At 46.1% G+C, this 11,736-nt stretch overlaps 1 protein-coding gene across 1 annotated transcript; it reads left to right on the forward strand.

Moving 5' to 3' along the window:
• The first annotated feature begins 3,366 nt into the window (after nucleotides 1-3,366).
• On the forward strand, nucleotides 3,367-5,794 carry ATP5ME (ATP synthase membrane subunit e). Its single transcript, XM_074166736.1, has 4 exons — nucleotides 3,367-3,413; nucleotides 3,601-3,655; nucleotides 3,976-4,074; nucleotides 5,658-5,794. Exons 1-4 carry the CDS (start codon nucleotides 3,378-3,380, stop codon nucleotides 5,681-5,683), a joined length of 216 nt encoding a protein of 71 aa, XP_074022837.1. The 5' UTR covers nucleotides 3,367-3,377; the 3' UTR covers nucleotides 5,684-5,794.
• Nucleotides 5,795-11,736: the final 5,942 nt, after the last annotated feature.

Below are 11,736 nucleotides of genomic sequence, written 5' to 3' on the forward strand. Positions count from 1 at the left end.
GAGTATGAGACTTTCCTGCCACATATGAGAGCTCCCCATCAGGTAACGGAGTCGAGTTTTTCCCTAAGTAGAGGCTAGCTAAGAGATCCCACAGATTTCAGAGTCTCAGCAAGACAGCAAAAGAAACTAACCCTGTAGAAGTTCCTGTCCATGGTATGTTGAAGCTTTATGCTTACCAAACATTGCCCTGCAGAGAGCTGTACAGAAGGAGTGGACAAAGTCATCTAGCTTCTGGCTGCCCTGGAAGCCTTTACGTTTCCCTTTGGCAGAGCCATTAGTTTGTATCTTGAACTGTCATAGTGCCTGATAACTTTCATGCCACATTTAAAGGCATTTGAGGGATTTTGTTGTTCCTCTTAAAAAAATTTCAAAAATACTGTGACAAAATATGCCTGTAGTAATTGTTAGTGGAAAGAAATTCAGATATCTTGTTTCAGTTGAGATCAGTCTTGAAAGAACTTGTGCTTTTGGTTTGAAGCCCCTTGGTAACAATATGTATTGTTAGATTACATACTTCTTGTGAGGAGTATGTTCAGATGTGCAAGGGTTTTTACACCTGGTTGAAGGTAAATGACTTGCAGTAGAATTCTGCATTGTGTTGTGTGTTGCGGGGTTTTTTCTGATATTTAATAAAATCACTTTTAGTTCTATATGGTTTTGTTTCTAATGTGCAGCAGGCACATAATAAGCAGTGAATATGTGTATTTGTAATAAATTTCAATCAGTGAAAAAACAAAGCTTCTAGCCCTTTATTTCTGCTTTGCAGGTGAAACAAATCTGATGTCTACAATTAAAAAGATGTTGGACATCTTTTTATTTTTTCTTCTTCAAAATCATCAAGGTCTCTTCCAACCTTAAGCATTCTGCGATTTTTTGTGAAAGACCAAAAGGCTTGTAATGTAATGTAAAGAAATGCTGACTCTACTTCTGTTGGTACTTAAAGAAAATAAGACCTGAAACTGAAGGAGTTTCAGTCTAGTGTCTACAGGGATGCTTTGAAGAGCAGTGAATGTATAAATACTGCAAGGAACTGTATTGGCTAACTAACTATTGCTAACTTTTCCTTTTTTCTTTTTTTTTTTTTTACCCCACTTGCAAGGAAGTAATTTGTTCTGCAAAAACAACAATTATTTTTATTTGTTTGTGGTCAAGATACCCAAATTATTCATTACTCAACCCAGAGTTAGTAACACTTCAGAAACTACAGTTGAGGACAAAGTTGACCTGAGGTTTTGTATAACCAGAGTTGCTTTAGGATCATTCCTAAACTGCGTTTCGGAATGAGGCATTAGTTTGAATTTTGTGTTCTTTCAAGTAGAAAGAACATTCTCAAGTCTAACTACAACAAGCTGTTCTTCACAGAATTACTAGTGACCACAGGTTTTTGTCTCTAGAAAAATTAAAGCAAAGCACTTACAATGATTATATTAATCCCAAAATCAAGGAACGGATGAGGTTGGAAAGGACCTCTGGAGCCTCTCTAGTCCAGCCCTCCCGTTTAAAATAGGGTCAGCTATAGCTGACCAAGTTGCCCACTGCATCAGTAGGGGAAGACCAGAAGATCTGTACTATCTGTGTGTCATCAAAAGAAAGGAAGAGCAGTAGTGATTTTAACTCGGAGCTTCAGTACTTTCTGTTTAAACATCCAGCATAGGGATGTCTTTCAATTAATTGCTCAAAAGCATTAAAAAATGAAGCATTTTGTTGCTTTGAATAAATGAAGCTCAATCAGTAACTCAGTAAAGCAAAAAAAAAAAATTAGTGCCAACTCAAAAAGACACTGGCTAAAGAGCAGAATCTGCTGTTACTGATGTATTCCCCCTGTTGAACTGATTTGTTTAGAAAGATCTAAAACGTGCTTCTTTTTTCTCACCCTGTCTTTGGAGTTGGGAACTTATAACATGTGGGACTTATTTCCTGTTTTAAAAGTCATTTATATTTAGCAACCACATTCATGGGAGTGACAAAACCAAGTCAGCACTGAATTTGTTAGGCTGGGTCGCTAGAAGGTGTTTCAGGCTGGTGGTGCACAGAAAAGGCTCATTAGACGGCCGATTAAATATTCAGTGTATGTCAAAATAAGTGGTGCAATAATCCACAACCATCACAGTTTGCAACTTCCTCCTTTGTAATAGTAAGTTGAAAAACACTTCTGGCTAATATAAGATCTAACTTGAATTGTTTGCTTTTAAAACTGATATACTAGCATCTGGAGAAATGGGTTCTAGTTGTGCCAAGTGTCAGTCTCCAAATCAGCCTGTGTTCTCTTCACATATCAGCACAAAGACTCCTAGCTCTACTAGTGCTGCTTTCTGTTTGGGAGATTTACAACATTTAATTAAAATCACACCACTGCCAGGTATTTAAGGATTTTAAAACTCTCATCTGGACACGCATTAGACAAAAGTGGCTGAAAAGGCAATCATTATGCCACTAGCACCTTCCCTGGTTTCTTACCGACTTGGCATTGAGCTTTGTGGTGAAGTACTGTGGCACTAACAACCGATAGTGGTGTTTGGAACTAAAGTGATATCCACCCACCAGTGATGTCTCAGAGTTCTTGCTACTGAAAGTAAATAAATAAAGGAATTTTTTTGTTTGTTTGTTTAAATAAATGTGATGGATTACTTACATTTCATCTGAAAGCACTTTCGGGTCTTACTGATACAGGACATACAAGAATAATTTAAAAACTTCAAGATGCTACAAATGAGTGGCATCCTGAGAATCTTCCAACAGGTTCCCTAAAGAGAAAAACATTTCAGACCTCTTTCAGTGAATTTTAATGACCTGTGTAGCTCGATTAGCAGAAAACAGCGCAGGCAATTAAGAGTTTAGTGATCGTATCCTTATCCTTTCGCTACGTATGTTTAATTTTATGCAGGGATTTGAGCCCTCCCCTCAGCCGCGGACGGGTAACCCGCTCTCCACGCACCGGCTCCGGGCGGGCAGCGGCCGCCCTCTGAGGGGCCGGTGCCTCTCCCCGCTCCTCCCTCCCGCTCCGCCACGGAGGGCTCCCGACGTCGCGCCCCGAGGCTGCGGGGCACTTTCCCGGCGAAGAGGAGAAGCCGAGCCCGCTCCTTCCGGCCGAGAGACAGGCCGCGGGGACGGCTCCTCCGGTTTCTGTCACGGGGGAACTCGCACGGTCCGTTGGGTAACGGGACGTCCGCTCACCGCGCGACCAGCCACCGCAACCTGAGCGGGCCGGTCAAAATATCTCACGCGACCTTTATCGCGCCCGCCCGCCCCTTCGCCACCCTGACAGGGGCCGTGTTTCGGGTAGCCCCGCCTCCCCCGGTGGGCGGAGCCCTCCGCTCCTTCCGGTCCACCGCCGCTCTCCAGGCGTCACTTCCGGCCTCCGCGCCACCGCCGCCAGGATGATCGCGCCGGTGCAGGTCTCGCCGCTCATCAAGGTGAGGGCGGCGGGCGGCTTCTCCGGCGCCGCGCGGGTGTCCCGCCGCGCCGCGCTGCGGGGCGGGGGGGTGGCTGGGGGCCTCGATGGGCCGGGGCGGGCGGGCGGGAGGCAGGCGGCGGGCAGGGCCTGTCCTGGCGGTGCGTGTGAGTGAGCGAAGGATGCGTCCTTGTCTCTGCCTCCCGCAGTTCACCCGGTACTCGGCCCTGCTGATGGGGATGATCTACGGCAAGAAGCGATACGGTGAGTGCGGTGCCCCGAGCGGCCTCTCCCTCTCACTTTCGCGGCCCGGCCCGCAAGGGCACCTTGAGGCGGCCGCTGCGGGCCGCGCAGCTGCGGGCCCGGCCGCCATTTCCCCCGCCCCACCGTAGCCGGAGCTGCCCAGCCCTCGCCGAGGTGGCCTTCGGAGGCGGGCTTTTACTGATCCGAAGTCACAGATTCGTGTAAAATGTGCCTTTGTGCCAGCGAAACTGTTTTTTCTTTCTTACTGAGTGAGTTAGCAGGTGCAGAGCTTCGTGCTGGGTTCTAGAAATTGTGTTTTAAAGCACATGTGTTAATGACAGACTACCTAAAGCCAATTGCCGAAGAAGAGAGAAGAATAGAGGCTGAAGAGAAAAAGAAACGTGAAGAACTTGAGCGGATTGCAAAAGAGCTTGCAGAAGGTAGTCCCTTTATTTAATTTATGCATCCTGCCACACCAAAATGCACACACTGGCTTGCAGGTGGACTGCCAGTTTACTGCAGTGTTTGTAGGAGAAGTTCAGGCTTGCAGCCAGTGGGCTGCAGACCCATGTGGATCCATGGAGCAGTGAGTAGGGTTTTGTGATTAGGATGTTGCTGTTTAACAGGCTCTTCATAATGTGGGCACCAGGAGAGGAAGAGTTAAAAACACTTTTGGAGCCAAACAGGTCTTGTTAAATGGTTATCCCAGTTTCCACTGAGAAAACAAATTGCTAGAAGCAATTCTAGCTGGTTATTCTGCAAGAAATAACTGGAACAGTATATTAACTGTACTCAGATGTCCCTTGTTCAGCTGGGTGCAGCAAACCTGTGATCACTTTTGTCCATGCAGTACAGAAATCTCGCAAATGTGATTGATGATCTAAAGCAGAAGTTGCAGGCAACTGCTTGTAACTGCAACACGAACTTTTAAGTGGTATCACTAGTGTAGTGTTAGAGGTCAGCTTTGTTTGTTGTTTCTCTCACATGAACAGAATATGCTGAAGGTGATCAGCTGGGATAACTACTGCTGCTTTTTCCTCTTTCGCTTCTACTGTATAGTATTCCTGCTGCACTATGCTTTACCTTGTCCTGAGGATCACTTCCTGGGTGCCCTGTGCATTTCTGTGCACTCTGATTGCCTTACAGAGGAGTGTGCTGTCCAGATCGCATTCACCTAGGTTATTTTAGGTGGACTTACAGTTAAGAAGAACTCTAAGAAAATTTATCATTAACTCAAGCTGTTCGTGGTGTAGCTACACACTTAGAAACTATTTCCCTGGGAAACAGTGACATTTGTATTTTCCTAAACAAGACTAATGTTGAACAAAACCTCGTAAAATGAAATGAACTGAACTACACATATAAAATCAAATATGCAAGTTGGTGAATTGTATCACTTAAGAGAGATGAAGCCATTTTGCACAGCTATTTTACCATTGTAAATATATAGTCTCCATTGGTCATGGAATAAATAAATGGGTCTTTCAGATGTTTTCTAGTTTAGCTGAGAATTTCTATATTTTTGGAGGTAGAGGCTGTACTACAGTGTTGCAACTCCACTTAATAATGGAATTATGTGGTTATTTCTTTAGAATGTTTAATCTATTTAGAAGTGGAACAGAGATGACTGATTTGCTTTCCCAACAGTGATTTTGGTGTGGTTTGCCATTAGAAACTATTGTTAATTTGTTAAATTGTTAAAACTTCATTCAGTGCAGTTGTTAAAGATTGTTCTTTAAAGATGGATAGCTGGACGTGCCTGTAATGATAGTTTTTTCTGGGCTTATTTGAATTGTCAGTTCCGAAAACTCTCATTTACTAATGAGTAAGTGAAAAAAGTGCCTTTACCCCAAAGCAATGAAATACACTTCTGTTGAGTAAGCAGAAGGGGGAATCATAAAAACTGGCTAGAAATAAGTGGAATACTTAAAGCTATCTTTGATCCCACTAATGCTTTGCAAATTTAGTACTACATGGGAGTGACTACTAGTTCTAACTATGCTTGGTTTTTCTTCTCTTTTAGCAAGTGAAGAGTCCATATTGAAGTGAGCAAGAGATTGGATCTTAATTTCACACGTGGAAATACATGGCTAGGCTCTGAAGTGTCCAGTGGTTGGTGGACCCTGCATGCTATTCTATCAATAAAGTAGTAAGAACATTTCAGGTTGTATTTTTTGAGTGAATTGCACAGAGCAGCAGCAGAAGTACTTACAGAATGTGACAGGAAGCATTTGTCACAAGCTGGCCATTGCTGTGGCTGAAACACCCTATTGTATTCTTCCAGCAACAGCCAGAGACTACAACTATTACTTTTGGGTAAAGTTTGTGATCAGAAAAGACATACAATTCAATATGGGCAGGTGGGGGAGGCTGGCATGGCACTGGCTGCCTGAACCTCTTTATTAAATGGCTGGACTGGGGAGTTGCTGTCATCTTTTTTTCAGTTTTGTTACCATGTGGATTATTGCACAATTCTGGCATTTAACAGTGTGGTCAAATTTGATTGTGATTTAACCCACACTGAGAGGTGAGGAATTAGTGCTGACCCATGAGTCACACATACTTTTTCAGCTTTAATGAATGACCAAACGTTTAACTCCAGGGATTCATCTGTGACTTTGTTTGCCTGAGCAAAATGTGATTATAACAAGATGCTTATTTAATTGAACCTTTACTGCTCTTCTGTTAACGCTTGGCCATAGAGGTAGGTTCTGCTTTTATATTTTGCTTGCTGGAAGTGAACCCAGTTGCTGGAACAGCTATGCCGGCTGCACTGTGGAGGGCTAAGTGTGCTCCACCTGCTCCTGCTGTCCCATGTTGTTAAAGTGTGGAGTTTGCTGGGGATGATGGAGTTTCATAGAACCAGAATCATGTGGGTTGGAAGGGACCTTAAAGATCACAGAGTTCCAGCCCTGCCACAGGCAGGGACACATCCCATTAGACCAGGTTGCTCAAACCCCATCCAGCCTGGTCTTGAACTCTTCCAGGGACGGGGCATCCACTGCCCCTCCGGGCAACCTGTTCCAGTGTCTCACCACCCACATAGTGAAAAATTTCTTCCTAATACCTATCTAAATCTTCCTTCTTTCAGTTTGAAGCCATTATCCCTCATCGCAACATGCTCTTGTAAAAAGTCTCTCTCCAGCATTTTTGTAGGCCCCCTTCAGGTTACTATGAGGTCTCCCCAGAGCCATCCCTTCTCCAGGCGGAACAATCCCAACTCTCTCAGCCTGTCTTCACAGGAGAGGTGCTCCAGCCCTCTGATCACCTTTGTGGCCCTCTTCTGGACCCACTCCCTTTCATCCCTCTCCTTCCACTATTGTGTTTGTACCAGCACTGATTTAGTTCCGCCCCCCCCCAGGGCAGTGTGCCTTTCGTAGGGCAGGATCCCAGCCCATGCAGTGGGGTAGTAAGTGGTGAAGGTCTCTCTTCACAGAGGACACATCACGCAGCAGCCATACACAGGTTTCTGCAGCGCCAGGTGCCTGGACCTTGGCTGACTTGCCTAGCTTAGGTTCACAAATAACTCAGTCTGAACTCTCCTGTTGCCTTTTGCATCTTGCCTTCCCGTGGAAGATGACCTGCACTTGGGACCCCTGTCTCTCTTGTAACCTAGGTGTTAAAGGCTTGATGTCTGTCAGATCTGTAGGGATTAGGGTACAACAGTCCTACACAGGATGATGCAGAAGTGCCAACCTTTCCATACAGCCCTCAAAACCTGGCTGCAGGGCAGGGTGAGGAAGCTGTCCTTGTAATACCTCTTACATGGGGGTAAGTTCCTGTGTGGGTGGGAAAGGTGCCACAAGCCTTATTGCAGCCATCCCACGCTCCTCTGCCACCCCATTCTGTCCAGGCAGTAGGTGATTACTGGGTATGAGCCAAAAAAAAGCCAATTCTCAATACCTGCAATGGTGGTTGCCCCAGCACTACCAATGCAGAAGGGAGCCTTGGAGACCCTCCTGCTCCCATGGAAATGGGCAACCCTGAAGAAACAGCCTCCTCCACTAGCACCCCACCCTGCCTGTCCAGACACCCCTCTGCATGCATGTGTGCATGCTCCCCCTTGGAAGTACAAAGCAGCACGCCCACCCCGATGCTGTGGGGGGCAAGCTGCTCTCCAAGGTGCGTGTCGGCAGATGGGGCACAGCCGCTCACAGCCCCAGGTCCCACCGGCACTGCTGGGTAGGCACCCCAAGATCCTGATGCGAGAAGCCCTGCCAGAGCACCCTGCAGCACTCTGAACACCTTTCGCTGGGCACAAAGGGCCGGAAGGTTGGCCTCCTGGCTTTATTCCCCAGAAAATGTTTGAGGACATAAGGAGCTTTTCCCAACATTTAAGTGCACGGTGGCTTGTGGTGATCCTTTAAAAGCCTACTGCTCACCACACTGCAATACAGAATCATCAAACAATCATGGTTGGAAAGGGACCTTTAAGATCATTGAGTCCAACCAAAAACAAAACAAAAAACAAAAAAAAACCCAAACAACAAAACTACCACATACCACATCCACCCACAAACAGACACAAACCAACAATCTCAGGCACTAGAGCATGCCCTGAAGTGCCATGTCTACACGTCTCTTAAGTACCTCCAGGGATGACGACTCCACCACCTCCCTGGGCAGGCTGTTCCAGTGCCTGACCACTCTCTCAGGAAAGTAATTCTTCCTAATATCTAATCTAAACCTCCCCTGCCACAACTTCAGACCGTTTCCTCTGGTCCTGTCATTATTCGCTTGGGAGAAGAGGCCAACACCCACCTCTCTACAGTTTCCTTTCAGGTAGTTGTAGAGGGCAAGGAGATTTCCCCTCAGCCTCCTCTTCTCCAAACTAAACATGCCCAGTTCCCTCAGCCTCTCCTCATATGACTTGCTCTCTAGACCCCTCACCAGCTTGGTGGCTCTCCTCTGGACATGCTCCAGCAGCTCAATGTCCTTCCTGTAGCGAGGGGCCCAGAACTGAACACAGTACTCGAGGTGAGGCCTCACCAGTGCCGAGTACAGAGGCATCATCACTTCCCTACTCCTGCTGGCCACACTATTGCTGATACAGGCCAGGATGCCATTGGCCTTCTTGGCCACCTGGGCACACTGCTGGCTCATGCTGTCCACCAACACCCCCAGGTCCTTTTCTGCTGGGCAGCTTTCCAGCCACTCTTTCCCGATCCTGTAGTGTTGCCTGGGATTGTTGTGACTGAAATGCAGGACCCGGCACTTGGCCTTATTAAACCTCATCCCATTGGCCTTGGCCCATTGATCCAACCTGTCCAGGTCCCTCTGTAGAGCCTTCCGACCAGAGATCAACAGAAGCAGATCAACAGAAGCAGATCAACACTCCCACCTAGTTTGGTGTCATCTGCAAACTTACTGAGGGTGCACTCAATCCCCTTATCCAGATCATCAATAAAGATATTAAACAAGACCGGCCCCAAAACTGAGCCCTGAGGGACACCACTGGTGACCGGGCACCTACTGGATTTCACCCCATTAATTACAACTCTCTGGGCACGGCCATCCAGCCAGTTTTTTACCCAGTGAAGAGTACACTTGTCTATGCCATGATTTGCCAGCTTCTCCAGGAGAACGCTGTGGGGGACGGTGTCAAAGGCCTTACCAAAGTCCAGGTAGACAACGTCCACAGTCTTCCCCGCATTGAGAAGGCGGGTCACATGGTCATAGAAAGAGATCAAGTTGGTTAAGCAGGACCTCCCTTTCATAAACCCAGGCTGGCTGGCCCTGATCCCTTGGCTGCCCTGCACTTGCTGTGAGAGCTCACTCAAGATGATCCTCTCCATGATCTTTCCCGGTACCGAGGTCAGACTGACAGGCCTATAGTTTCCTGGATCATCCTTCTGGCCCTTCTTGTAGATGGGTGTCACATTGGCCACCCTCCAGTCATCTGGTACCTCTCCTGTTGACCAGGATTGTTGATAGATAATGGAGAGAGGCTTGGTGAGCTCTCCCGCTAGCTCCCTGAGTACCCTTGGGTGAATCCCATCCGGCCCCATAGACTTATGTGTGTCCAAGTGCATAAGCAAATCATTAACTACTTCTTCCTGGATTACGAGGGGGTTGTTCTGCTCTCCATCCTTATCTTCCAGCCCAGGAGGCTGAACACCCTGGGGGTAGCTGGTCCGACTATTGAAGACAGAGGCTAAGAAGGTATTAAGTATCTCAGCCTTCTCCTCGTCCTCGGTCGCAATGTTTCCCCCCCATCCAGTAAGGGATGGAGATTCCCCCTGACTCTCTTTTTGTTGACATATTCATAAAAACTTTTTTTGTTGTCCCTTATATTAATGGCCAGGTTGAGTTCCAGCTGGGCTTTTGCCTTCCTAATTTTTTCTCTGTATAACCTAACAAGATCTCTGTACTCCTCCTGAGTTGCCTGTCCCTTCATCAAAAGGTGGTAAACCCTCCTCTTTTCCCTAAGTCCCATCAAAAGCTTTTTGTTCAACCAGGCCGGCCACTTTCCCCGCCCTTTAATTTTGCACCTCATGGGGACAGCCTGCTCCTGGGCCTTTAGGATTTCCTTCTTGAAGAGCGTCCAGCTGTCCTGGAGCCCTTTGCCCCACAGGATTATCTCCCAAGGGACTCTCCCAACCAGGGTTCTGAACAGGCTAAAGTTCGCCCTCCAGAAGTCCAAGGTGAAGGTTTTGCTAACCCCCTTCCTTACCTCACTAAGAATTGAAAACTTGACCATTTCATGATCGCTAAGCCCAAGACAGCCTCCGACCTCCACATCTTCCACTAGTCCTTCTTTGTTTGTGAAAAGTAGGTCTAGCAAGGTGCCTCCCCTGGTTGGCTCTCCTACCAGTTGTGTCAAAAAGTTATCTTCCATACACTCAAGGAACCTCCTAGACTGCCTGCTCTCTGCTGTGTTATATTTCCAGCAGATATCCGGTAGGTTGAAGTCCCCAACCAGAACAAGGGCTGGCAATTGCGAGACTTCAGCCAGCTGCTTATAGAATACTTATCAACCTGCTCATCCTGGTTGGGATACGATAACCTTGGGGCGTTTTTCCTGCTGAAAAAACCGACTTGTTTGGCTTTGTATGCTGTATGGTGAAAACCTCCTACATGGTTCTTAATGAAACTGAGACATACAGCATGAAGTCATTACTAGTGGTATATCTAGCTTTCATACAAGTGGACACGTTTCTGTATTTTCCTGAAAGAGAACTTGCCTCTCACAGAATTGCTGCATGGTGATAGAAGATTACATCTTGCTTACTGTATTGAGACACAGATAAATGATCACCAGGTACCACCATAGCTCTAGTTTTTCTTTTACTTGCAGTATTTTTATAATGCAAACCAAGATACTGAAGGGTAAAAGCACTGAAGATAGCAGGAATAATAGAAGAAGAAGAAGAAAATCCCCAGCAAAACATATCTCCAAACACTTTAAAAAAAATAGAGAGAGAGAGAGGAGTAGAGAAGGACGTCTCTACTGCTACAAGAGTGCAACTGAATGTTCTAATATGGTTGCATGAATAAACATGAAAACTAACTTTTCTCTGAAATAAAAGAGTACAAGTCATCAGTCTTTCAAAGTCTGGAGGGGAATCTAAAAACCAGACATCTCGGAAGAGGAGGAGGGAAGGAAGGAGGGTTGGTACTGTTTGGAAGAGAACTGCGTTAAATAACATTGGCATTACGAGGCAAAACAACAAATTTAGGAGATGCCACCATTCAGGTTGCTTGGACAACTGTAAGTGGAATTGTAATGGGTAACGGTAACACTGTCTTCTTACAATCACATGTTACAGAGTGAAGCCTTGGTTAGTGCACACTGTGGATCCTGCTCATGAAGACACCAGCTACTTGTTGTTGCACAAATGGCTCCATGCTTCGGAGCAGCAACCTGTCCAAATTCTCAAAGTGAGCCCAGGACTGTTATTTCTGTGAACCATTTCTTGGATTTATATGGAATCATAACTTTTTCGAGTAGTTCAAAACTTTACTGTGGTCAGTTTTCATGCTTTATCCCTACCCACAGATTTCTTCCTGATATCCGGGGAGATACAGGCTTACATATGATAAATTTGGCTCATCTTCAGTTTTGCTACTCTGCAAGCTATGATTGCATACATTGTCAATCA

Source organism: Numenius arquata, chromosome Z (assembly GCF_964106895.1).
Source record: "Numenius arquata chromosome Z, bNumArq3.hap1.1, whole genome shotgun sequence".
NCBI lineage: Eukaryota > Metazoa > Chordata > Aves > Charadriiformes > Scolopacidae > Numenius > Numenius arquata.

What these genes read in the sequence shown, in the direction of transcription:
- ATP5ME (XM_074166736.1), top strand. Translation starts at nt 3,378, where the DNA reads ATGATCGCGCCGGTGCAGGTCTCGCCGCTCATCAAG. An exon ending in AGGTCTCGCCGCTCATCAAG is followed by an intron (nt 3,414 to 3,600) that starts GTGAGGGCGGCG and finishes TGCCTCCCGCAG; the next exon opens with TTCACCCGGTACTCGGCCCT. An exon ending in TGCAAAAGAGCTTGCAGAAG is followed by an intron (nt 4,075 to 5,657) that starts GTAGTCCCTTTA and finishes CTTCTCTTTTAG; the next exon opens with CAAGTGAAGAGTCCATATTG.